At 39.3% G+C, this 26,622-nt stretch overlaps 1 protein-coding gene across 3 annotated transcripts in view; it reads left to right on the top strand.

Moving 5' to 3' along the window:
- The window catches only part of kcnd1 (potassium voltage-gated channel, Shal-related subfamily, member 1), a 140,626-nt gene extending 115,590 nt beyond the window's left edge, over nucleotides 1-25,036 (top strand). Inside the window, exons 5-7 of one of the 3 annotated variants that reach the window (XM_052481714.1) lie at nucleotides 23,107-23,202; nucleotides 23,406-23,653; nucleotides 24,597-25,036. In XM_052481714.1, the coding sequence (XP_052337674.1) occupies nucleotides 23,107-23,202; nucleotides 23,406-23,653; nucleotides 24,597-24,789 (537 nt within the window). In that variant the 3' untranslated portion in view covers nucleotides 24,790-25,036. The remainder of the gene's footprint in view (nucleotides 1-23,106; nucleotides 23,203-23,405; nucleotides 23,654-24,596) is intronic. The other 2 variants (XM_052481715.1, XM_052481716.1) reach the window with 2 other exon arrangements.
- Nucleotides 25,037-26,622: the final 1,586 nt, after the last annotated feature.

Raw genomic sequence — 26,622 nt, 5'->3', positions numbered from 1 at the left:
TTTACAATGCTATTACAACTACTGAGATGGCTGTAAATGGCTGAAGCTCTACCTTTACAGTGCTATTACAACTACTGAGATGGTTGTAAATGGCTGAAGCTCTACCTTTACAGTGCTATTACAACTACTGAGATGGTTGTAAATGGCTGAAGCTCTACCTTTACAGTGCTATTACAACTACTGAGATGGCTGTAAATGGCTGAAGCTCTACCTTTACAGTGCTATTACAACTACTGAGATGGTTGTAAATGAAGCTCTACCTTTACAGTGCTATTACAACTACTGAGATGGTTGTAAATGGCTGAAGCTCTACCTTTACAGTGCTATTACAACTACTGAGATGGTTGTAAATGGCTGAAGCTCTACCTTTACAATGCTATTACAACTACTGAGATGGTTGTAAATGGCTGAAGCTCTACCTTTACAGTGCTATTACAACTACTGAGATGGTTGTAAATGGCTGAAGCTCTACCTTTACAGTGCTATTACAACTACTGAGATGGTTGTAAATGGCTGAAGCTCTACCTTTACAATGCTATTACAACTACTCAGATGGTTGTAAATGGCTGAAGCTCGACCTTTACAGTGCTATTACAACTACCGAGATGGTTGTAAATGGCTGAAGCTCTACCTTTACAATGCTATTACAACTACTGAGATGGCTGTAAATGGCTGAAGCTCTACTTTTACAATGCTATTACAACTACTGAGATGGTTGTAAATGGCTGAAGCTCTACCTTTACAATGCTATTACAACTACTGAGATGGTTGTAAATGGCTGAAGCTCTACCTTTACAGTGCTATTACAACTACTGAGATGGTTGTAAATGGCTGAAGCTCTACCTTTACAGTGCTATTACAACTACTGAGATGGTTGTAAATGGCTGAAGCTCTACCTTTACAATGCTATTACAACTACTGAGATGGCTGTAAATGGCTGAAGCTCTACTTTTACAATGCTATTACAACTACTGAGATGGTTGTAAATGGCTGAAGCTCTACCTTTACAGTGCTATTACAACTACTGAGATGGTTGTAAATGGCTGAAGCTCTACCTTTACAATGCTATTACAACTACTGAGATGGTTGTAAATGGCTGAAGCTCTACCTTTACAGTGCTATTACAACTACTGAGATGGTTGTAAATGGCTGAAGCTCTACCTTTACAGTGCTATTACAACTACTGAGATGGTTGTAAATGGCTGAAGCTCTACCTTTACAATGCTATTACAACTACTCAGATGGTTGTAAATGGCTGAAGCTCTACCTTTACAGTGCTATACTGAGATGGTTGTAAATGGCTGAAGCTCTACCTTTACAATGCTATTACAACTACTGAGATGGTTGTAAATGGCTGAAGCTCTACCTTTACAGTGCTATTACAACTACTGAGATGGTTGTAAATGGCTGAAGCTCTACCTTTACAGTGCTATTACAACTACTGAGATGGTTGTAAATGGCTGAAGCTCTACCTTTACAATGCTATTACAACTACTGAGATGGTTGTAAATGGCTGAAGCTCTACCTTTACAGTGCTATTACAACTACTGAGATGGTTTGTAAATGGCTGAAGCTCTACCTTTACAATGCTATTACAACTACTGAGATGGCTGTAAATGGCTGAAGCTCTACCTTTACAGTGCTATTACAACTACTGAGATGGTTGTAAATGGCTGAAGCTCTACCTTTACAATGCTATTACAACTACTGAGATGGTTGTAAATGGCTGAAGCTCTACCTTTACAGTGCTATTACAACTACTGAGATGGTTGTAAATGGCTGAAGCTCTACCTTTACAGTGCTATTACAACTACTGAGATGGTTGTAAATGGCTGAAGCTCTACCTTTTGCTATTACAACTACTCAGATGGTTGTAAATGGCTGAAGCTCTACCTTTACAGTGCTATTACAACTACTGAGATGGTTGATGGCTGAAGCTCTACCTTTACAATGCTATTACAACTAAATGGTAAATGGCTGAAGCTCTACCTTTACAGTGCTATTACAACTACTGAGATGGTTGTAAATGGCTGAAGCTCTACCTTTACATGCTATTACAACTACTGAGATGGTTGTAAATGGCTGAAGCTCTACCTTTACAGTGCTATTACAACTACTGAGATGGTTGTAAATGGCTGAAGCTCTACCTTTACAGTGCTATTACAACTACTGAGATGGTTGTAAATGGCTGAATGGCTCTACCTTTACAATGCTATTACAACTACTCAGATGGTTGTAAATGGCTGAAGCTCTACCTTTACAATGCTATTACAACTACTGAGATGGTTGTAAATGGCTGAAGCTCTACCTTTACAATGCTATTACAACTACTGAGATGGTTGTAAATGGCTGAAGCTCTACCTTTACAGTGCTATTACAACTACTGAGATGGTTGTAAATGGCTGAAGTAACAGTGCTATTACAACTACTGAGATGGTTGTAAATGGCTGAAGCTCTACCTTTACAATGCTATTACAACTACTGAGATGAAGCTCTACTTTTACAATGCTATTACAACTACTGAGATGGTTGTAAATGGCTGAAGCTCTACCTTTACAGTGCTATTACAACTACTGAGATGGTTGTAAATGGCTGAAGCTCTACCTTTACAATGCTATTACAACTACTGAGATGGTTGTAAATGGCTGAAGCTCTACCTTTACAGTGCTATTACAACTACTGAGATGGTTGTAAATGGCTGAGATGGTTGTAAATGAAGCTCTACCTTTACAATGCTATTACAACTACTGAGATGGTTGTAAATGGCTGAAGCTCTACCTTTACAGTGCTATTACAACTACTTTAAATGGCTGAAGCTCTACCTTACAATGCTATTACAACTACTGAGATGGTTGTAAATGGCTGAAGCTCTACCTTTACAGTGCTATTACAACTACTGAGATGGTTGTAAATGGCTGAAGCTCTACCTTTACAGTGCTATTACAACTACTGAGATGGTTGTAAATGGCTGAAGCTCTACCTTTACAATGCTATTACAACTACTGAGATGGTTGTAAATGGCTGAAGCTCTACCTTTACAGTGCTATTACAACTACTGAGATGGTTGTAAATGGCTGAAGCTCTACCTTTACAATGCTATTACAACTACTGAGATGGTTGTAAATGGCTGAAGCTCTACCTTTACAGTGCTATTACAACTACTGAGATGGTTGTAAATGGCTGAAGCTCTACCTTTACAGTGCTATTACAACTACTGAGATGGTTGTAAATGGCTGAAGCTCTACCTTTACAGTGCTATTACAACTACTGAGATGGTTGTAAATGAAGCTCTGAAGCAGATGGTTGTAAATGGCTGAAGCTCTACCTTTACAGTGCTATTACAACTACTGAGATGGTTGTAAATGGCTGAAGCTCTACCTTTACAATGCTATTACAACTACTGAGATGGTTGTAAATGGCTGAAGCTCTACCTTTACAATGCTATTACAACTACTGAGATGGTTGTAAATGGCTGAAGCTCTACCTTTACAATGCTATTACAACTACTGAGATGGTTGTAAATGGCTGAAGCTCTACAGTGCTATTACAACTACTGAGATGGTTGTAAATGCTATTACAACTACTGAGATGGTTGTAAATGGCTGAAGCTCTACCTTTACAATGCTATTACAACTACTCAGATGGTTGTAAATGGCTGAAGCTCTACCTTTACAATGCTATTACAACTACTCAGATGGTTGTAAATGGCTGAAGCTCTACCTTTACAGTGCTATTACAACTACTGAGATGGTTGTAAATGGCTGAAGCTACCTTTACCTTTACAATGCTATTCAAATCAAATCAAATCAAATCAAATTTTATTTGTCACATACACATGGTTAGCAGATGTTAAATGCGAGTGTAGCGAAATGCTTGTGCTTCTAGTTCCGACAATGCAGTGATAACCAACAAGTAATCTAACTAACAATTCCAAAACTACTGTCTTATACACAGTGTAAGGGGATAAGGAATATGTACATAAGGATATATGAATGAGTGATGGTACAGAGCAGCATACAGTAGATGGTATCGAGTACAGTATATACATATGAGATGAGTGTGTAGACAAAGTAAACAAAGTGGCATAGTTAAAGTGGCTAGTGATACATGTGTTACATAAGGATGCAGTCGATGATGTAGAGTACAGTATATACATATGCATATGAGATGAATAATGTAGGGTAAGTAACATTATATAAGGTAGCATTGTTTAAAGTGGCTAGTGATATATTTACATAATTCCCATCAATTCCCATTATTAAAATGGCTGGAGTTGGGTCAGTGTCAATGACAGTGTGTTGGCAGCAGCCACTAAATGTTAGTGGTGGCTGTTTAACAGTCTGATGTCCTTGAGATAGAAGCTGTTTTTCAGTCTCTCGGTCCCAGCTTTGATGCACCTGTACTGACCTCGCCTTCTGGATGATAGCGGGGTGAACAGGCAGTGGTTCGGGTGGTTGATGTCCTTGATGATCTTTATGGCCTTCCTGTAACAACGGGTGGTGTAGGTGTCCTGGAGGGCAGGTAGTTTGCCCCCGGTGATGCGTTGTGCAGTCCTCACTACCCTCTGGAGAGCCTTACGGTTGAGGGCGGAGCAGTTGCCGTACCAGGCGGTGATACAGCCCGCCAGGATGCTCTCGATTGTGCATCTGTAGAAGTTTGTGAGTGCTTTTGGTGACAAGCCGAATTTCTTCAGCCTCCTGAGGTTGAATAGGCGCTGCTGCGCCTTCTTCACGACGCTGTCAGTGTGAGTGGACCAATTCAGTTTGTCTGTGATGTGTATGCCGAGGAACTTAAAACTAGCTACCCTCTCCACTACTGTTCCATCGATGTGGATAGGGGGTGTTCCCTCTGCTGTTTCCTGAAGTCCACAATCATCTCCTTAGTTTTGTTGACGTTGAGTGTGAGGTTATTTTCCTGACACCACACTCAGAGGGCCCTCACCTCCTCCCTGTAGGCCGTCTCGTCGTTGTTGGTAATCAAGCCTACCACTGTTGTGTCGTCCGCAAACTTGATGATTGAGTTGGAGCGTGCGTGGCCACGCAGTCGTGGGTGAACAGGGAGTACAGGAGAGGGCTCAGAACGCACCCTTGTGGGGCCCCGTGTTGAGGATCAGCGGGGAGGAGATGTTGTTGCCTACCCTCACCACCTGGGGGCGGCCCGTCAGGAAGTCCAGTACCCAGTTGCACAGGGCGGGGTCGAGACCCAGGGTCTCGAGCTTGATGACGAGCTTGGAGGGTACTATGGTGTTGAATGCCGAGCTGTAGTCGATGAACAGCATTCTCACATAGGTATTCCTCTTGTCCAGGTGGGTTAGGGCAGTGTGCAGTGTGGTTGAGATTGCATCGTCTGTGGACCTATTTGGGCGGTAAGCAAATTGGAGTGGGTCTAGGGTGTCAGGTAGGGTGGAGGTGATATGGTCCTTGACTAGTCTCTCAAAGCACTTCATGATGACGGAAGTGAGTGCTACGGGGCGGTTGTAAATGGCTGAAGTGAGTGCTACTCAGATGGTTGTAAATGGCTGAAGCTCCTAAGCATGATTATGGTGTGTTGCAATAACTACAGTATGAGGCACAAAAAAAAGGCTTCAAACGGTGCCAATCTAAAGGCCTTGGTTGGTTTACAAATGTCCCCAGTCCCAAGTAACTCCATTAGCTTTCCTATCAATTGTAGAGTAATCTTTCTCTGGCTCTGTCGCAGCCGGCCGCGACCGGGTGGTCCGTGGGGTGACGCACAATTGGCCTAGCGTCATCCAGGTTGGGGAGGGTTTGGCCGGTAGGGATATCCTTGTCTCGTCGCACACCAGCGACACCTGTGGCGGGCCGGGCGCAGTGCACGCTAACCAGGTCACCAGGTGCACGGTGTTTCCTTCATTGGTGCGGCTGGCTTCTGGGTTGGATGCGCGCTGTGTTAAAGAAGCAGTGCAGCTTGGTTTGGGTTGTGTTTCGGATGACCTTCGTCTCTCCCGAGCCCGTACGGGAGTTGTAGTGATGAGACAAGATAGTAACTACTAACAATTGGATACCACGAAATTGGGGAGAAAAAGGGAATAAAATAAAAAATAAATAAAAAAACAATAATAATCTTTCTCAGCACTTGTAGAGTAATCTTTCTCAGCACTCTGTTTCCCCCTGCAGTTATCCAGCACTGATGTCAACTGTAGAAAAAAGGGTTGCAAACGGGTTCTTTGGCTGTCCCCATAGGAGAACTCTTTTTGGTTCCAGGGAGAACCATTTTTGGAAAGGATTCTACATGGAACCCAAAATAGTTCTACCTGGAACCAAAAGGGTGGGACCTGGAACCAAAACGGTTCCTTAAAAGGGTTATCCTACGGGGACAGCCGAAGAACCATTTTAAGCTCTAGATAGCATCTTTTTTTCTAAAGCTGTATGCCTTGAGGAGTCCATCAGTAGCTTAACATTTCAGCAGTAAATCAAATATGTTTGAGGGGCAGTGTTCCTATATATTTTAATTTTGACCTTTTATGGTCGTATGCATCCTACACACCTGACAGGCTTCTGACACCCATCCACTTTTATTTATTTTCAACAGTCGCTCAACTCAGCACCAGTGATCAATGGAACAAACTATGCCAATCAGAGGTCAGATGGTGTACTTTATGAGGCAACCACCAGCAACTTGTGTGCCTGATAGCATGTGCTAAGAGGAAGTGGGAAAAAGTGTGCGTGCACGTGTGTGTTCAGTGAGAGTGGAGGAGAGAGACAGAAATATTTTTCTTAGCTGCTCTGGCGTGATAATTTTCAGTCATGATAAGGGATGGACGGAAATGTACAGAATGGTTACATGGAGGAAAATGGGGGAGGGTCATGCCTTTTCCATTTCAGTCAAGGGGAGGGTTTAGTATTAGCCTATATGCTATTTAGTGTGGTCTCTATCAAATGATCCATAGCTTATATGCTATTTAGTGTGGTCTCTATCAAATGAGCCACAGCCTATATGCTATTTAGTGTGGTCTCCTAAATGATCCATAGCCTATATGCTATTTAGTGTGGTCTCTATCAAATGATCCGTAGCCTATAGGCTATTTAGTGTGGTCTCTGTTACGCACGCCTCTATGAAGAGGGAACGCAACACCCTGCTACAACTAAACTCTCCGTGAAGAGAAAAAAGGTATGGACTGTAGATGCAAGTAAGGATGACAACAGGCAGAATGTGGTACCGTTTACAAGGACTTTATTCCTTTACAGGGTAATATGGGGAAAAGGGGCTGGACGGAACCAAAGAAAAGAAAGTAAATCTCAAAGCCCCCCCTCTCCTATCTTACCTGCCTACCCACTACTTACCTAATTTAGCACCACCTGGTGCCCTAACCAAAATACAGGGGGTGGTCCGCCCAGGTCTTATCTAGTGTGCCTAGACATTAATATGCTACGGGTATATGTATGCCCGCGGGCCTCTTGCCTAAGCACTCCCTAGGTGCCTTCCCCTTCCCCCCTGGGAACAAATGACACAGAATATTAAACAATTTCACAAACAAACTAAGAAACAAAGGACATCAAATAAGCTCTATCTGAGCAACAAACTCACAAAACATACCAACTCTCAGCAATGAACTCCCAGCAAAATCTCTAGCAAAATCTCTCTAGCAAAATCTCTGCAATGACCTCCCAGCAAAACTCTCTAGCAAAATCTCTCCAATGACCTCCAAGCAAATCTCTCTAGCAAATCTACTTCCAGCAAAATTCTCCCTCCTGAACAGAACACTGGCTTTTATATAGCTTCTGAAGGAATGGGTAATTGGAAACAGCTGTGTCTTGACGAGGGGGCGGTGTCAGCTCTCCAATTAGCCATGGAGTCGACCAATCAGCTGCTTGAGGGATTTCAGGAAGCCATTTCCTGAAATAAACACATGCAAACATACAAACTACAACACATACACTGGGGAACGTAACAGTCTCTATCAAATGATCCGTAGCCTATATGCTATTTAGTGTGGTCTCTATCAAATGATCCATAGCCTATAGGCTATTTAGTGTGGTCTCTATCAAATGATCCGTAGCCTATAGGCTATTTAGTGTGGTCTCTATCAAATGATCCATAGCCTATAGGCTATTTAGTGTGGTCTCTATCAAATGATCCATAGCCTATAGGCTATTTAGTGTGGTCTCTATCAAATGATCCATAGCATATAGGCTATTTAGTGTGGTCTCTATCAAATGATCCATAGCATATAGGCTATTTAGTGTGGTCTCTATCAAATGATCCGTAGCCTATAGGCTATTTAGTGTGGTCTCTATCAAATGATCCATAGCCTATATGCTATTTAGTGTGGTCTCTATCAAATGATCCATAGCATATAGGCTATTTAGTGTGGTCTCTATCAAATGATCCGTAGCCTATAGGCTATTTAGTGTGGTCTCTATCAAATGATCCGTAGCCTATAGGCTGTAGGCTAGGCTATATGAAGCGCATGCTCGGAGAAGCTGCTGGGATGGTGTAAATAAAACTAAGCTGCATTACACACTGCAATGCGCTCTAAAAAGAAAAGGTTCCTGGAGTATCCTTTAGGGTTTGTTCAAATTAAACCTGTGGGGGAACACCTACAAATAACCCCTTTTAATTTATCCTCAAATAACCTTTTGAAGAACTTCTTGGGGTAAATGTTTTAACTACCCCCCTCCCCTATTATTACTAATAATAATATGCATAACAATAAAAACAATAACACAACATTTTAGTTCTCAGTTTTTATTATGATTTTAGTGGCAAAGCATATAAAAAAATCCCAATATGAGGTAAACTCCCAGTAGAGCCCCAAGTCCAATGGGTTTATCCTCTGGCCTGTTGATGTTAATGTGTTCATGTTCTCCATATCCACAGCCAGAATGATTTAGCAGTGCATGGTGATCGAACAGGTTTGGAACAGGTGTAGGGAGCGTGAAGTCTGTGAATCAAAAAATGTTTAATTATATATATATATATGTTTAATTATTAACGTGCACTCAACAATATTCATACCTTGGTTTTTGTGGTAAATATGAATTTTAGAAAACGGTATAAAGGACATACCTTGTCCAAAGTGTAAAGGCCTGTTGGATTTTCATTGAAGAGGTAAGGGAGGAGGATGGTTCATGTGATCTGCGTAACATTGCCAGTTGACATACCTTTTTATGCCTCCTCGTCTGTATACCTACTGACACAACAGTGACCAGTTCAGTCATCTGCACCCATTACAGCTAGCCTTCAACATATTCCTACATATTTGTACCTCTTTGTTGATTGATATCCATGGAATTGTGTCCATTTTCTGTTTTAGAAAGATGTGAGCAAATATGTAAAGATATCATCATTAAACAATATCAATTTAGATCATACTAGCGACAACTTAAATTGAGATCTTTACATTTTTCAGTTAAGTGCCTGCACCTGCTGTTCTTTCAATTCCAAATGTTTCAGATGGGCGGTTAGGTTCCTGCAAGAACCTTCACCAACTAAGGAGGTTCCTCAATGAACCCCACCTCCTATGGGGTTCTTGGAAGAACCTTTTGGGGGCAATTTTCATCATCAATTACCCCAAGGTTCTTCAAAGAACATTGAGGATCTTAGAAGAACCCTGGTTGAACCCCTAATTTTTAGAGTGCAGGTATTCTAACCCTGTGCCCCGCTCTGCTCTTCCTGGTCAAAACTTTTTTTTTGTGCTACCTAACCAATGGCTGTGCTATGTAGGCCTATAGTGGCAGTTCAGGAGTAGAGTCAAAGGCTTCTTACTAAAAAAATAGACATTAGTCCAAAAAGTTGTATATCGTGTGCGAAGACTAGCCTATGTTCTGTTCAGTTTGAGAGGGAGCATGTAAAGATGAGGAGGACTTTGATAGCTACTACTACTACTAAAACAATATGTTTCTTTCCCATAATGTATTTATCAGAGTTATTGACCTCACAGTAAGACAGATTTGAGAAAATTACATCTTGGTGCTGAAATTAAACAGATCAATTATATAACTTGATCGATAACAGCGATTTGGTCCGTGATGCTTTATGCTAGAAACAAGCTGTAAAATAAACAGGAAAGAGGTGACCCATATGGGCATACCTTTGTTACGTTTCTATGCGTTCATTGGCTGAGCTACAACCTTTGTTACGTTTCTATGGCGTTCATTGGCTGAGCTACAACCTTTGTTACGTTTCTATGAGCGTTCATTGGCTGAGCTACAACCTTTGTTACGTTTCTATGCGTTCATTGGCTGAGCTACAACCTTTTTACGTTTCTATGACGTTCATTGGCTGAGCTACAACCTTTGTTACGTTTCTGAAGCGTTCATTGGCTGAGCTACAACCTTTGTTACGTTTCTATGACGTTCATTGGCTGAGCTACAACCTTTTGTTACGTTTCTATGACGTTCATTGGCTGAGCTACAACCTTTGTTACGTTTCTATGACGTTCATTGGCTGAGCTACAACCTTTGTTACGTTTCTATGGCGTTCATTGGCTGAGCTACAACCTTTGTTACGCGTTTCTATGACGTTCATTGGCTGAGCTACAACCTTTGTTACGTTTCTATGACGTTCATTGGCTGAGCTACAACCTTGTTACGTTTCTATACGTTTTGGCTGAGCTACAACCTTGACGTTTCAGCGTTCATTGGCTGAGCCACAACCTTTGTTACGTTTCTATGACCTCATTGTTACAACCTTTGTTTTCTATGACGTTCATTGGCTGAGCTACAACCTTTGTTACGTTTCTATGACGTTCATTGGCTGAGCTACAACCTTTGTTACGTTTCTATGACGTTCATTGGCTGAGCTACAACCTTTGTTACGTTTCTATGGCGTTCATTGGCTGAGCTACAACCTTTGTTACGTTTCTGACGTTCATTGGCTGAGCTACAACCTTTGTTACGTTTCTATGACGTTCATTGGCTGAGCTACAACCTTTGTTACGCTTTCTATAGCGTTCATTGGCTGAGCTACAACCTTTGTTACGCTTTCTATGACGTTCATTGGCTGAGCTACAACCTTTGTTACGTTTCTATGACGTTCATTGGCTGAGCTACAACCTTTGTTACGTTTCTATGACGTCAGAGCTACAAACGTTTCTATAGACGTTCATTGGCTGAGCTACAACCTTTTTACATTTTCTATGACGTTCATTGGCTGAGCTACAACCTTTGTTACGTTTCTTGACGTTCATTGGCTGAGCTACAACCTTTGTTACGTTTCTATGACGTTCATTGGCTGAGCTACAACCTTGTTACGTTTCTCGTTCATTGGCTGAGCTAAACCTTTGTTACGTTTCTATGACGTTCATTGGCTGAGCTACAACCTTTGTTACGTTTCACGTTCATTGGCTGAGCTACAACCTTTGTTACGTTTCTATGACGTTCATTGGCTGAGCTACAACCTTTGTTACGTTTCTATGACGTTCATTGGCTGAGCTACAACCTTTGTTATGTTTTCTGACGTTCATTGGCTGAGCTACAACCTTTGTTTACGCCGGCGACGTTCATTGGCTGAGCTACAACCTTTTATAGCCGAGGAGACAAAAATGTACTTTGCTTGGAAAGTAATCTAAGCTATCAATTGATTGAGCTTATTAACTTCCTGTAGAAATAGATGTTTAAACCAATACAGCTTTTAGGGAAACACTTGTGACCTCGTTTGGTTAAACCACAGAAGAAGAGTAACCAGCCTACATTTTTCTGCGTCATTAGGCCTACTCTGTCTACCTTTCCACCACAGACAGAGCAGGTAGCCTGGATTGTTGGGCCAGTAACCGAAAGGTTGCTGGATTGAATCCCGAGCTGAAGGTTACAAGTCTGTCGTTCTGCCCCTGAACAAGGCAGTTAACCCACTGTTCCCTGGTAGGTCGTCATTGTAAAATTAGAATTTGTTCTTAATCAACTTGCCTGGTAAAATAAAATAAAAAACTTACCATGCATAATGACATCTCAGATTTAATTATTTGCACACAGGGACAGTTTCATTGCAAACAAGACATGTTTACTTGGCATTGGAGAATATGATAAGATGAACATCGGCCTCTCTCTCTCTGTCCATTCTTAGCTTGAATTTTGGTAATTTGTGTGGTATTCTGCTAATGTTTCTAGTCATCTGAAATGACATCGAATTGCATGAAAGTTTTATAAAGGCAAAAAAAAAATAAAAATCTCAGACCTGCAAATACGATGATAGATTCATGCAATTCTTTTTTTATAAAAAATATATTTCCATCCCTACTTTTGTGTACTGTGGTCCCACAACCTTCTGGTCCGCAGCCCTGTGCAAAATGAATGCATTGTAATGCTTACAGGACCAAGTTTCCATCCATTCTCATTTCAGAGAGGTGTGATTTTCTACAGGTAACCCTTATTATAAACAACGTACACTCCCTAATCAGCCTTTCTGTAATGAGCTGTTCAATTACAAAGACACGTTTCTGACTTTGGACAAGTAATGTACTATAAATAACATGTTCATACATGCACAGTGAGACATACAGTATTGACGTCTCACTACACATACTGTAGTAAGAGCATGCTTCGGTTGATTTCATTTTCTTCTCACCCTATGAGTTTCTCATTTGAATATGTTTTCTCACTGGTGGTAGAGTGCTGTATTTGTCATCTATTTCTGCCACATTTATTTCTTAAATATTTTGTTAGAGCAATTCTAAAGTAAACTGTTTGAAATTCAAAGGCAGGACGATTGACATGCTTACACTCACAGCCATTAGTTTGTACCGCTTTCTGTCTGTCTATAGTGTGATGTTGAGATACAGCTGTTCCGTCGTGCTGCAGTCCCGTAATGACCTGAGGGAGCGTTGCTCACATTAACCCCACTGGCTTGTTGTTCCTGTTTGCAGATATGGAGACATGGTTCCAGACTCCATAGCGGGCAAGATATTTGGCTCCATTTGCTCCCTCAGTGGCGTGCTGGTGATTGCTCTACCTGTGCCTGTCATAGTCTCCAACTTCGCAAGGATCTACCACCAGAACCAAAGGGCAGATAAGATGAGGGCACAGCAGGTAAATGAGAGAGAGGCATGATGTCATTCTTATCATGTGTGTGTCACATTGTTGTTCTTTTGCTGTATGGCGCGATATATGTGTGATAAATAAGTCGGCCTTCAAATAACAAGGTGCGCTTGTCAGGCAAAAAGCCTATTGTAAAGCTACGAGGAAACACACTGTCTTGTGAAATGGGAGTTTAGTTTTTATTCCCCAGACATTGCTCACTGGGTTGTATGTGGAACAAGTGCTGACACGCCCATTTCTGTCAATTCTTTTCCATTCTCCAGAAAGTGCGTCAGGCAAGGATTCGAATGGCCAAAAGGGGCCACCAATGCATTCTTGCAGCACAAAGAGGATGGGGATTGCAGGTGAGGAATTCACATGAACAAGTGTTACCTTATGGTCATATACAGACAATCAAGGTTGTTTCCGTGTTCACGTTAGGATTTAAAATGTACAGAATACAGTATTTAATCTAAAGTATCTAAAGTATAAAGGTTCAACACAGTAGGGAAGAGTGCATGGTGCAAAAGGTTACATATACCTACATTAATGCTTTTAGCAGAGGCTCCAAAGAATACAGTATTTAATCTAAAGTATGTTCAACACAGTAGGGAAGAGTGCATGGTAAGGTTACATATACCTACATTAATGCTTTTAGCAGAGGCTCCAAGAATACAGTATTTAATCTAAAGTATGTTCAACACAGTAGGGAAGAGTGCATGGTAAAAGGTTACATATACCTACATTAATGCTTTTAGCAGAGGCTCCAAAGAATACAGTATTTAATCTAAAGTATGTTCAACACAGTAGGGAAGAGTGCATGGTAAAAGGTTACATATACCTACATTAATGCTTTTAGCAGAGGCTCCAAAGAATACAGTATTTAATCTAAAGTATGTTCAACACAGTAGGGAAGAGTGCATGGTAAAAGGTTACATATACCTACATTAATGCTTTTAGCAGAGGCTCCAAAGTGCTGGGATGGACTGATAAGATCAAGCACTTGTTCAGCCTTGTGATGAAACAAAATAACACTAAACCTTTTAATCTGAAGCTTTTTCTGTTCAGGAGACAGTTTTGTTGCCATGGTATCATTTACTGCATATTGTAACTAACGTAGCTTGTAACTAACTGCAGCTTGTAATTAACTGTAGCTTGTAAATAACTGTAGATTGTAACTGACTTTAGCTTGTAACTAACTGGAGCTTGTAACTAATTGGAGCTTGTAACTAATTGGAGCTTGTAACTAATTGGAGCTTGTAACTAACTGGAGCTTGTAACTTATTGGAGCTTGTTCTTGGCCAGTAATGGCTGTATTTACTTCAGAATTAGACAGATTACTGTTCTCTCTGTCTCGCTTTCTCTCTCTCTATTTCTATCTCTAACGCTCTCTCTCCATTCTGGAACACCTTCACCACACCAGCACGTTCTGCTGCAGTTCCACTAAATCTGCATAAGAATGTCATGTCGCTGACAACAACACAAAACGGATGAATAAAGCACATTGTGGGGATCAGTCATCTTCAGTTTCAAAGGTGTTTAAAATAACCAAATGTCACATTGACAGTCATTAATATTTCATCCCAAACTTCCCCTTGATTAAATCTATCCACCGGAGGCAGTCCTGCAATTACGAAGGGTCACTTGCTACCCCAGAACGAGACAAAGTCTCATTGACACTGTGTTAACCAATGACATAAGGTCCCTGCCTACATGAGGCATTCTTGAGAGTGTGTGTGATGTGGAATCCTATTGTGAGGTCATCGAGTCAGAGGACAGAAAGCAGATGTTGTGGACAGGTGGGTTATGGACACGCAGAGATAATGATGTTAGCAGCAGGGGACCAGAACAGATAAAGAGAGTTACTAGAGGATGAGTTGCAATTCACTGCTCTCTCACGAGTCACCCTCCACTCCTAGTTGTTTTCACCTCAATTATTACCAATACCCAGAACCTCACCTAAATGAAACATTCTAACATACATGGTCCAGCTTGTTATCACTTGGATTTCCCTAGTTATTGCCCTCCTGAGGAAAAATCATGTCATATAGTGTAAAATCACATCATATAGTATAAAATCACATCATATAGTATAAAATCATGTCATATAGTATAAAATCACATCATATAGTATAAAATCATGTCATATAGTATAAAATCACGTCATATAGTATACAATCACATCATATAGTATAAAATCATGTCATATAGTATAAAATCATGTCATATAGTATAAAATCATGTCATATAGTATAAAATCACGTCATATAGTATAAAATCACGTCATATAGTATAAAATCACATCATATAGTATAAAATCATGTCATATAGTATAAAATCATGTCATATAGTATACAATCACATCATATAGTATAAAATCATGTCATATAGTATACAATCATGTCATATAGTATAAAATCATGTCATATAGTATAAAATCATGTCATATAGTATAAAATCATGTCATATAGTATAAAATCATGTCATATAGTATAAAATCATATCATATAGTATAAAATCACGTCATATAGTATAAAATCATGTCATATAGTATACAATCATGTCATATAGTATAAAATCATGTCATATAGTATAAAATCATGTCATATAGTATAAAAATCATGTCATATAGTATAAAATCATGTCATATAGTATAACATCATGTCATATAGTATAAAATCATGTCATATAGTATAAAATCATGTCATATAGTATGTTGGCCATATCCTCTTTTGAAATGCCCTATATGGAATATAGGCATTGGGTAATTATTCTAATGTTATCATTGCACATAACACATAACCCCTCCAGGATGACCCCTCCTCACAGAGACTCCCAATCACAGCCGGTTGTGATACAGCCTGGATTCAAACCAGGGTGTCTGTAGTGACACCTCTTTCACTGAGATGCAGTGCCTTAGACCGCTGCACCACTCGGGAGCCATATCCATATACATGGAAACCTTTCACCACTAAAATGTTCATCACTAAAAAGTAGTACCTGCCTCACCACCAAAGAGTTTGACTACCTGAAACCAAAAAGGGTTCTCCTATGGGGACAAACGAAGAACCCTTTTTTTTCTAAGAGCGTACACTCAATGATGCCAAATATGATTGAAAACAATTCAACTGTAAATATCTCCTGTAACTTTCCTTAATAGCCGTAGCCAGGGGAAGGAGGTGAAGAAGTGTTTCATCTTCCTGGCAGACATATTTCAGTATCCTAATCTCTCTTCACACCACTGGAGGACAGAAGAATATGAGAAGGCATTATGCTGATTTAAGGACTAGAGGTGATAGAGGAGGAGGAGGAGGCAGAGACAGAGAGAGATTGAATTCCCATCTTTACTAATGTACCAGGTTGAGTCCTGAGTAGTCTTTATTCTGTTTCTTCTCAGCAGTTGAAATCACTATAATCCAATATTTACAATCCCAGAGTGAGATCAGGGATCTATAAACCCATTACTTACAGGACTGCAGAGTTATTTATAAACCTAGAAGGGTTGTTTTCTCTCCCAAGTCTTTTCTTGGTTTTGGCTGCAGTATAGTCTCTATATCAGTTCGTGGGACGATGTTAGCGGACATGTCTGTAGTGATTCCAGCAGGTCGCCAGACTGGCTTTGTGACTAACAGAGCTGTTTCCCTGCTCCATCCCTCCCAGCCTGGCACACTCATGTCTCTCAGTCTAACAGAGTAGATCATCTGTATGGTAAGGATTTCGACAGGCTGTTCACTGTCTATAACAGTTATGATGGTGATTAACCACCTTGACCTGGAAATCTTAGCTAGATTTTTAGGAAGCATCTGAGGTGGCACTTGTCCTCTGGGGTTCTGTGTTCAAATCAAATCAGAGTTTTTTAGTCACAGATGTACAGTAATTGAAGGGTACAATGAAATTCTTAAGCTCCAAGCTCCATCAATGCAGGTCAAAGATAAGTGAGTGAAACAATAGTAATAATACCAGTAATAATACAAGTAATAATAGTAATAGTACTAATACTAGTACTCATAATAGTACTAATACAGGAAATAACAATAGTAATAATGCTAGTACTAATACAAGTAATAATAGTAACAGTACTAATAATAGTAATAATGCTAGCACTAATACAAGTAATAATAGTAACATTACTAATAATAGTAATAATGCTAGCACTAATACAAGTAATAATAGTAACATTACTAATAATAGCAATAATGCTAGCACTAATACAAGTAATAATAGTAACAGTACTAATAATAGTAATAATGCTAGCACTAATACAAGTAATAATAGTAACAGTACTAATAATAGTAATAATGCTAGCACTAATACAAGTAATAATAGTAACAGTACTAATAATAGCAATAATGCCAGTAATAATACAAGTAATAATAGTGATACTACCAATACTAGTGCTAATAATAGTACTAATGTCACGCCTTGGTCATTGTATTTTGTGTTTTTGTTATATGTTTGGGTAGGCCAGGGTGTGACATGGGTTTATATGTTGTTTTCGTATTGGGGTTTGTATTATTTGGGATCGCGGCTGATTAGGGGTGTAGTATAGGCTTGGCTGCCTGAGGCGATTCTCAATCAGAGTCAGGTGATTCTCGTTGTCTCTGATTGGGAACCGTATTTAATAATAATAATAAATAAATAATAATAAATATATAGTATTTAGGGAGCCATAGTTTCGCTTTGTATTTCGTGGGTGATTGTTCCTGTCTCTGTGTAGTGTTCACCAGATAGGCTGTATAGGTTTTCGTTCCGTTTGTTGTTTTTGTATTTATGAGTTATTTCATGTATCGTTTCGTTTTCATTTATTAAAGATCATGATTAACAAACACGCTGCATTTCGGTCCGACTCTCTTCTTTCAACAGACGAACGCCGTTACAACTAATACAGGCAATAATAATAGTAATAATGCTAGAAATAACACAAGTAATAATACTAATACAAGTACTAATAATTGTAATACTGCTAGTAATAATATACGTAATAATAGTAATAATAATAATGTAAGTACTAATAATATTAACAATACTAGTAATAATATACTTAATAATAGTAATAATAATAATGTAAGTACTAACAATAGTAATATGGCTAGTAATAATATCAGTATTAATATCAGTAATAATACCCATAATAGTACTAATACAGCAATAATAATAGTAATAATGCCAGCAATAATACAAGTAATAGTAGTAATAATAGCAATAATGTTCATAATAATAAAAGTAATAATAATAGCACCAACACAAGTAATAATACTAGTAATAACGCCAGTAATACTACTAGTAATAACACCAGTAATACTACTAGTAATAACACCAGTAATAATAGGAATAATAGGAATAATGCAAATAATAATACAAGTAATAATAATAGTAATACCACTGGTAATAACACCAGTAATAATACCAGTAACAATACAAGTAATAATAGTAATAATACTGGTGAAAAAATACAAGTAATAATAGTGACAATAGTAATAATACTAGTAACAATACAAGTAATGATAGTAATAATACTGGTAATAATACAAGTAATAATAGTAAAAATAGTAATAATACTAATAATAATACAAGTGATAGTAGTAATAACGCTAATAATACAAGTAATTGCAGTAATAATAGTAATACTAGTAATAATTCTGGTAATAATACAATTAATAATACACACAATAATAGTAATAATACAAGTAATAACAGTAATAATAGTAATAACGCTAGTAATAATGCAAGTAATAATAATAGTACTAATACAGGCATTAATAATAGTACTAACACTAGTAATAACACTTGTAATAATACTAGTGATAACACAAGTAGCAATAGTAATAATACTAATGCCAGCAATAATAATAGTATTTGTTTCCAGTAATAACACTAGTAATAATACTTGTAATAATAGTGCTTGCAATAATACAAGTAATACTACTAGTAATGATACTAGTGACATTAGTAATAGTAATAATGATAGTACTAACAATAGTAATAACAGTAAGACTATTAGTAATAATACTAGTAATAATAGTAACAGCAATAATAATAGTACTAATAATAGTAATAATAACAGTAATAATACTAGTAATAATAGTAACAATAATAATAATAGTAACAATAATAATAATCGTAATAATACTAGTAATAATAGTGACAGTAATAAAAACAGCAATAATAATAGTACTAATATAAGTCAAAATAGTAATACTAATAGTACCGATAATAGTGATAATACCAGTAATCATAGTAATACTAAAAGTAATAATAATAGTACTAATAATCATAATAGTAATGATGCTATTAATAATAGTAATAATGATAACCAAAGTAATAATAAAAGTACTAATACGAGTAATGATACTAGTAATGATACTAGTAATAATAGTAATACTACTAGTAATAATGCCAGTAATAGTAATTGTAACAATAATAGCACCAATAATAGTAATTATACCGGTAATAATACTATTAATTATACTAGCACAAACAGTAACAATAATACCAGTAATAATACTAGTAATAATAGCAATAGTAATAACACTGGTAATAGTAGCGATGGTACTAATAATAGTGATAATACTAGTAATAATAGCAACAACACTAATAATAGTACTAATAATAGTAATGATACTAGTAATAATACTAGTAATCACACCAGTAATGACACTAGTAATAATAGTAATAGTAATAATACCAGTAATAATAGTAATGGTAATAATGCTAGTACCAATAATAGTAATGGCACTGGTAATAATGCTAATAATGATACAAGTAATAACAGTATTAATAATACTACGAGTAATAGTAATAACACTAGTAATAATGGTAATAGCAATAATACTAGTAATACTACTGGTAATAAAAGTACTGATAATAGTACTAATAATAGTAATAACACTAGTAATAATACCAAGTAAAATAATATAATGTAGACAGAACCTTGTCTTGTCTACATATGTATATTTACAATTAGTTCAAAATTCTATACAGTTGCTGCAGTTAAAAGTGGCGAAGTGTGTAAACAAAGATTGTGACCAGTGACTGACAAGTATAACTGTTCATTGAGGGGTGAGGGTGTGCAGGGGCCAGTGGATAAATGTATGTTTTGGGGGAGAACAGCCTGTGAAAGCGGGGAGAACAGGCTGGGCAAGGCTGGGTCCCCTGATGATCTTCTTTGCCTTCCTGTGACACCTGGTGTTGTAGTTGTCGTGGAGGACAGGCAGTGTGCAGCCAGTGGTGCGTTCGACTGAGTGTACAACCCTCTGTAGTACCTTGTGGTCAGAGGTGGTGGAGTTGCTGTACCAGGCTGTGATGCAGCCTGACAGAATGCTCTCGATGATGATCCTGTAGAACACTGTGAGGGCTCTCGGGGACAGGCCAAATTTCTTCAGCCTCTCGAGGTTGAAGAGTTGCTGTCGTGCCTTCTTCACTGCGGTGTCCGTGTTGTTTGACCATTTCAGCTCCTTGAAGATGTGGGACTTTACGAGGGACTTGACTTTTTTGACTGTCGCCACTAGAGAACGACCCATTAATCGGAATGGACGATTAATTTGGGCCGATTTCAAGTTTTCATAACAATCGGAAATCTGTATTTTTTTTATTTAACTAGGCAAGTCAATTAAGAACACATTCTTATTTTCAATGACGGCAGAACGACAGATTTTCACCTTGTCAGCTCGGGGGATCTAATCTTAAAGGTAACTAGTCCAATGCAATAACGACCTGCCCCTCTCTCGTTGCACTCCACAAGGAGGCTGTTACGCGAATGCAGTAAGCCAAGGTAAGTTGCTAGCTAGCATTAAACTTATCTTATAAAAAACAATCAATCATAATCACTAGTTAACTACACATGGTTGATGATATTACTAGATATTATCTAGCGTGTCCTGCGTTGCATATAATCTGACTGAGCATACAAGTATCTAAGTATCTGACTGAGTGGTGGTAGGCAGAAGCAGGCGCGTAAACATTAATTCAAACAGCACTTTCGTGCATTTTGCCAGCAGCTCTTCGTTGTGCGTCAAGCATTGCGCTGATTATGACTTCAAGCCTATCAACTCACGAGATGAGGCTGGTGTAACCGAAGTGAAATGGCTGGCTAGTTTGCGTGCTAATAGCGTTTCTGAGCCTTCTAGTAGTTGTTCCCCTTGCTCTGCATGGGTAACGCTGCTTTGAGGGTGGCTGTTGTCGTTGTGTTGCTGGTTCGAGCCCAGGGAGGAGCAAGGAAAGGGGCGGAAGCTATACTGTCACACTGGCAATAATAAAGTGCCTATAAGAACATCCAATAGTCAAAGGTTAATGAAATACAAATGGTATGGAGGGAAATAGTCCTGTAATTCCTATAATAACTACAACCTAAAACTTCTTACCTGGGAATATTGAAGACTCATGTTAAAAGGAACCACCAGCTTTCATATGTTCTCATGTTCTGAGCAAGGAACTTCAACGTTAGCTTTCTTACATAGCACATATTGCACTTTTACCTTCTTCTCCATGTCACATTCTGACCTTAGTTCCTTTGTTTTGTCTTTGTTTTAGTATGGTCAGGGCGTGAGTTGGGTGGGTTGTCTATGTTCGTTTTTCTATGATTTTCTATTTCTGTGTTTGGCCTGAAATGGTTCTCAATCAGAGGCAGCTGTCAATCGTTGTCCCTGATTAAGAACCATATTTAGGTAGCCTGTTTTCTGTTGGGGTTTGTGGGTGGTTATTTTCAGTCTTTGTGTGTCTGCACCAGATAGAACTGTTTCGGTTGTTACTTTGTTGTTTTGTATTTTGAAGTGTTCAGTTGTTTATTAAAAAGATGAACACTAACCACGCTGCGCTTTGGTCCTCTCCTTCTTCCACCCAAGACAACCGTTACACTCCAACGCTTTGTTTTTGCATTATTTAAACCAAATTGACCATGTTTCATTATTCATTTGAGGCTAAATTGAATTTATTGATGTATTATATTAAGTTAAAATAAGTGTTCATTCAGTATTGTTGTAATTGTCATTATTACAAATTTTAAAAAAATTACAAATCGGTCGATTAATCGGTATTGCTGACGTTGAGGGAGAGGTTGCTTACCTAGCAACACGACGTCAGAGAACCTACCTCTTGTCTGTAGGCCGTCTCGTCGTTGTTGGTAGTCAGGCATAAAATTGTCGTCTGCAAACTTGATGATGTAGTTGGAACTGTGTGAGACCACGTAGTCGTGGGTATACAGGAGACAGTTCTTTGTGTCCTGGTTAACATCATTAGAGAGGGAGAAGACTTACTGTACAGACAGTCAAGGGCAGTCACTCAGTAATAAGCTGTGGAGGTATACTGTCTACTCATCAGTATACTGTCAACTCATCAGTATAATGCCTACTCATCAGTATAATGCCTACTCATCAGTATAATGTCTACTCTTCAGTATACTGTCAACTCATCAGTATAATGCCTACTCATCAGTATAATGCCTACTCTTCAGTATAATGTCTACTCATCAGTATACTGCCTACTCATCAGTATATGCTCTACTCATCAATATACTGTCTACTCTTCAGTATACTGCCTACTCATCAGTATATGCTCTACTCATCAGTATACTGCCTACTCATCAGTATATGCTCTACTCATCAATATACTGTCTACTCTTGAGTATACTGCCTAATCATCAGTATATGCTCTACTCATCAGTATATGCTCTACTCATCAGTATATTGTCTACTCATCAGTATACTGCCTACTCATCAGTATACTGTCTACTCTTCAGTATACTGTCTACTCATCAGTGCACTGCCTACTCATCAGTATGCTGTCTACTCTTCAGTATAATGCCTACTCTTCAGTATAATGTCCACTCTTCAGTATAATGTCTACTCATCAGTATACTGCCTACTCATCAGTATAATGTCTACTCTTCAGTATAATGTCTACTCATCAGTATATGCTCTACTCATCAATATACTGTATTATTGCCTAAAGAATAACTCATTCTACAATGTTTGTTGGACAAAATCACCTCCCATTTGTGTTTATAATCTGAAGTTTGCTTACCACAGCAATACGTTGCCAACTACTAACTACCATTGATGTGATCGTGTTACACTGATAAAGTCTTTTCATGTGTGGCTATGTTGGGCTAAGTGAGTTGCTGTCTTGCTGTGTCCCTCAGGGTGGCGATAGTGACAGCACAGCTTTTTGTGTGAAGAACAGGTCCGCCTTCGAGCATCAACATCATCATCTATTGCAGTGCTTGGAGAAAACCACCGTGAGTGCTGCTTTTTAAAAATCTCATAGATAATATTGTCTGATACGTTTATTGCTCATTTTGATGTACTGTATATATACTCGGTTTCACACTTTCAGCAGTTATGAGAAGTTATCATATAGTATACAGCCACCTGCAGCTAGTTTAAAGATGGCCGTTCAGAGGCCAGGATCGACGTCTTTCTTTATTTTATGTGTTGACAGAATCACGAGTTCACCGATGAAGTCACCTACAGCGAGGTGTGTATGATGGACTCAATGGGCTTCCGCACCAGCCGCAGCACTTCCTTGTCCAGCCAGCAGGGGGCCACCACCACCTGCTGCTCCCGGCGGGCCAAGAGGAGGGCCATTCGCCTTGCCAACTCCACCGTATCTGTCAACCGGGGAAGTGTGCAGGAGCTGGACACGCTGCACGTCACCAAGACACCTGTTGGTACTCAGTACCCACAGAGGTACTGTACAGCACACACTGTCCACCTGATTCAAGGAGCCCACTCCTCCCTTTCTATCTTTGCCTCACCACTCAATCACCTGTAGAGGCTGTTGATGTTTCACTACATTTAGCTCTGGCCTATTCATTAAGAAGAACATTCTGCTGATCTTGAATTACAAGCTGAGTTCGAACAGTTTCTAAGTTGTTCAAACTCTGCTGGCTCTAACTATGTTGATGGTGTCGATGTTTTGTCAAAACAACCTCCATTGTGTTTAATGAGAAATGTAGTTGAAAACAATGGGAACATTTATTTAATTTGTCACTGTAGCGTGACATTGTTTATTTTTAAGGAAACAGTTGATAATGGTGAGTTTGTTTGTTTTATTGAGTGCTTGCATTTTTATACATAGTTGCTATGATGGATGTATCACTATACAGACAGTGGAATAACAAACAACTTGTCTTGAATACACTGATCTACTTTACAATGAGGACACATACAAGTCCTCTCAACATAAACACATTTGACTATTTTGGGGTAATGGTGACAGATACGTGCATTGTCTAACTTTATTTCGGTGTGTGTGTGTGTGTGTGTGTGTGTGTGTGTGTGTGTGTGTGTGTGTGTGTGTGTGTGTGTGTGTGTGTGTGTGTGTGTGTGTGTGTGTGTGTGTGTGTGTGTGTCTCTGTCTGTGTGTCTGTCCGTGTGTGTCCGTGTGTGTGTGTGTGTGTGTGTGTGTGTGTGTGTGTGTGTGTGAGTGTTTGTGTGTGTGTGCGTGTCTGTCTGTCTGTGTGTGTCTGTCCGTGCGCGTGTGTGTGAGTGTGAGTGAGTGTGTGTGTGTGTGTGTGTGTGTGTGTGTGTGTGTGTGTGTGTGTGTGTGTGTGTGTGTGTGTGTGTGTGTGTGTGTGTGTGTGTGTGTGTGTGTGTGTGTGTGTGTGTGTGTGCGTGCGTGTGTGTGCAGTCGCTCCAGTCTAAACGCCAGAACTGGAGACCTGAAGCTGAACTGTACTGACTACACAGCAGCCATCATCAGTATCCCCACTCCCCCAGCCAACAGTCCTGATGAGAGCCTACCTAACTCACCCGGCATCCTACGCAACTCTCGCTCCAGTATCTATAACACCCAGGAAACTGTCAAGATCTCCTCTTTATAACCCTCTGAAGCACAGGAGCTTGACCCATTGCACAAAACAACAGGAATGGGGTCTGTCAGAGAAGAACATGGGGAAGAAGGATGATAACATCCACACTCTTTGCAAATGCTTCACTCCGATACCAACGTAATGTCTACTGAATAGTCAAGGTAGGGGCAGTGTGAGAAAAATAAAGTAAATGAATTGTAACTATCCATTTGATGTGCTGGAACAGTTACTGTGAGGTTGACCTTTTGGCCCAGGGAGATACGGGTGGTGGGGGTGGGGTGAGGGGTACCACAGACACAATCTGAGCTGACCAGGAACAGGTGACAATGCCTCTTGGACTCAGAGAAGGGACACAGATGGATGGTGTGGTTACTAAGAGTGCTTTTCAACAATAATATACCCACCGCGGCATCGAAAGCCTTTAACTTTTAAAGATATGCAACGTTAGAACAAGCAGGAAAAACTAATATACATAATGTGTGTAAAGAAATTGCAGGGAGAGATTATAAAGATTATGAATAATTGCACAATTATATTGATATTTAAATACATCTTTACAGATAGAAATATGAATACCGTATTCTGCAATAGATATCTTTACACAAATGAATTTGAAAATAAAAGGAGTGATCGTTAGATGGTACTACACATGTAACATATTTTGTATCATACGTCTCTAAATCACATGCATCTTCAAACTTGTCAGTGTAATGACGAGCTTAATACAGCAGTGCATGTTCCTGTTCAGTAGACGGTGGAGAAGAGAAGCTACTGATATTAGTCCTGTTCAGTAGACGGTGGAGAAGAGAAGCTACTGATATTAGTCCTGTTCAGTAGACGGTGGAGAAGAGAAGCTACTCAGTAGACGGTGGAGAAGAGAAGCTACTGATATTAGTCCTGTTCAGTAGACGGTGGAGAAGAGAAGCTACTGATATTAGTCCTGTTCAGTAGACGGTGGAGAAGAGAAGCTACTGATATTAGTCCTGTTCAGTAGACGGTGGAGAAGAGAAGCTACTGATATTAGTCCTGTTCAGTAGACGGTGGAGAAGAGAAGCTACTGATATTAGTCCTGTTCAGTAGACGGTGGAGAAGAGAAGTTACTCAGTAGACGGTGGAGAAGAGAAGCTACTGATATTAGTCCTGTTCAGTAGACGGTGGAGAAGAGAAGCTACTGATATTAGTCCTGTTCAGTAGACGGTGGAGAAGAGAAGCTACTGATATTAGTCCTGTTCAGTAGACGGTGGAGAAGAGAAGCTACTGATATTAGTCCTGTTCAGTAGACGGTGGAGAAGAGAAGCTACTGATATTAGTCCTGTTCAGTAGACGGTGGAGAAGAGAAGCTACTGATATTAGTCCTGTTCAGTAGACGGTGGAGAAGAGAAGCTACTGATATTAGTCCTGTTCAGTAGACGGTGGAGAAGAGAAGCTACTGATATTAGTCCTGTTCAGTAGACGGTGGAGAAGAGAAGCTACTGATATTAGTCCTGTTCAGTAGACGGTGGAGAAGAGAAGCTACTGATATTAGTCCTGTTCAGTAGACGGTGGAGAAGAGAAGCTACTGATATTAGTGGTGTCAGATACGACTAGCTCATCTGGCGTTTTGCATGGTATCTTATTTTCTTTCTCTCAGAACAGTTTGTTTGATTTATTTTTCCCTGACAACAACATTGTAACGTAATAATGATGTCTGCACCAAAAGTGTACATTAGGTTAAAAAAAATGAACAAAATAAAAAAACATTCAGGCATGTTCCTCGCCAGAATGCAAAGTGGGTCCGATTGTATGGTCTGTGTGTAGTAGGTTGGAAGGACATGTGCTAATTCAGCACAGATATGCATGGATACC

Source organism: Oncorhynchus keta, chromosome 27 (assembly GCF_023373465.1).
Source record: "Oncorhynchus keta strain PuntledgeMale-10-30-2019 chromosome 27, Oket_V2, whole genome shotgun sequence".
Taxonomy (NCBI): Eukaryota; Metazoa; Chordata; class Actinopteri; order Salmoniformes; family Salmonidae; genus Oncorhynchus; species Oncorhynchus keta.
The sequence above is the reverse complement of the archived record's forward strand: the minus strand, read 5'-3'. Positions and strand labels throughout refer to the sequence as shown.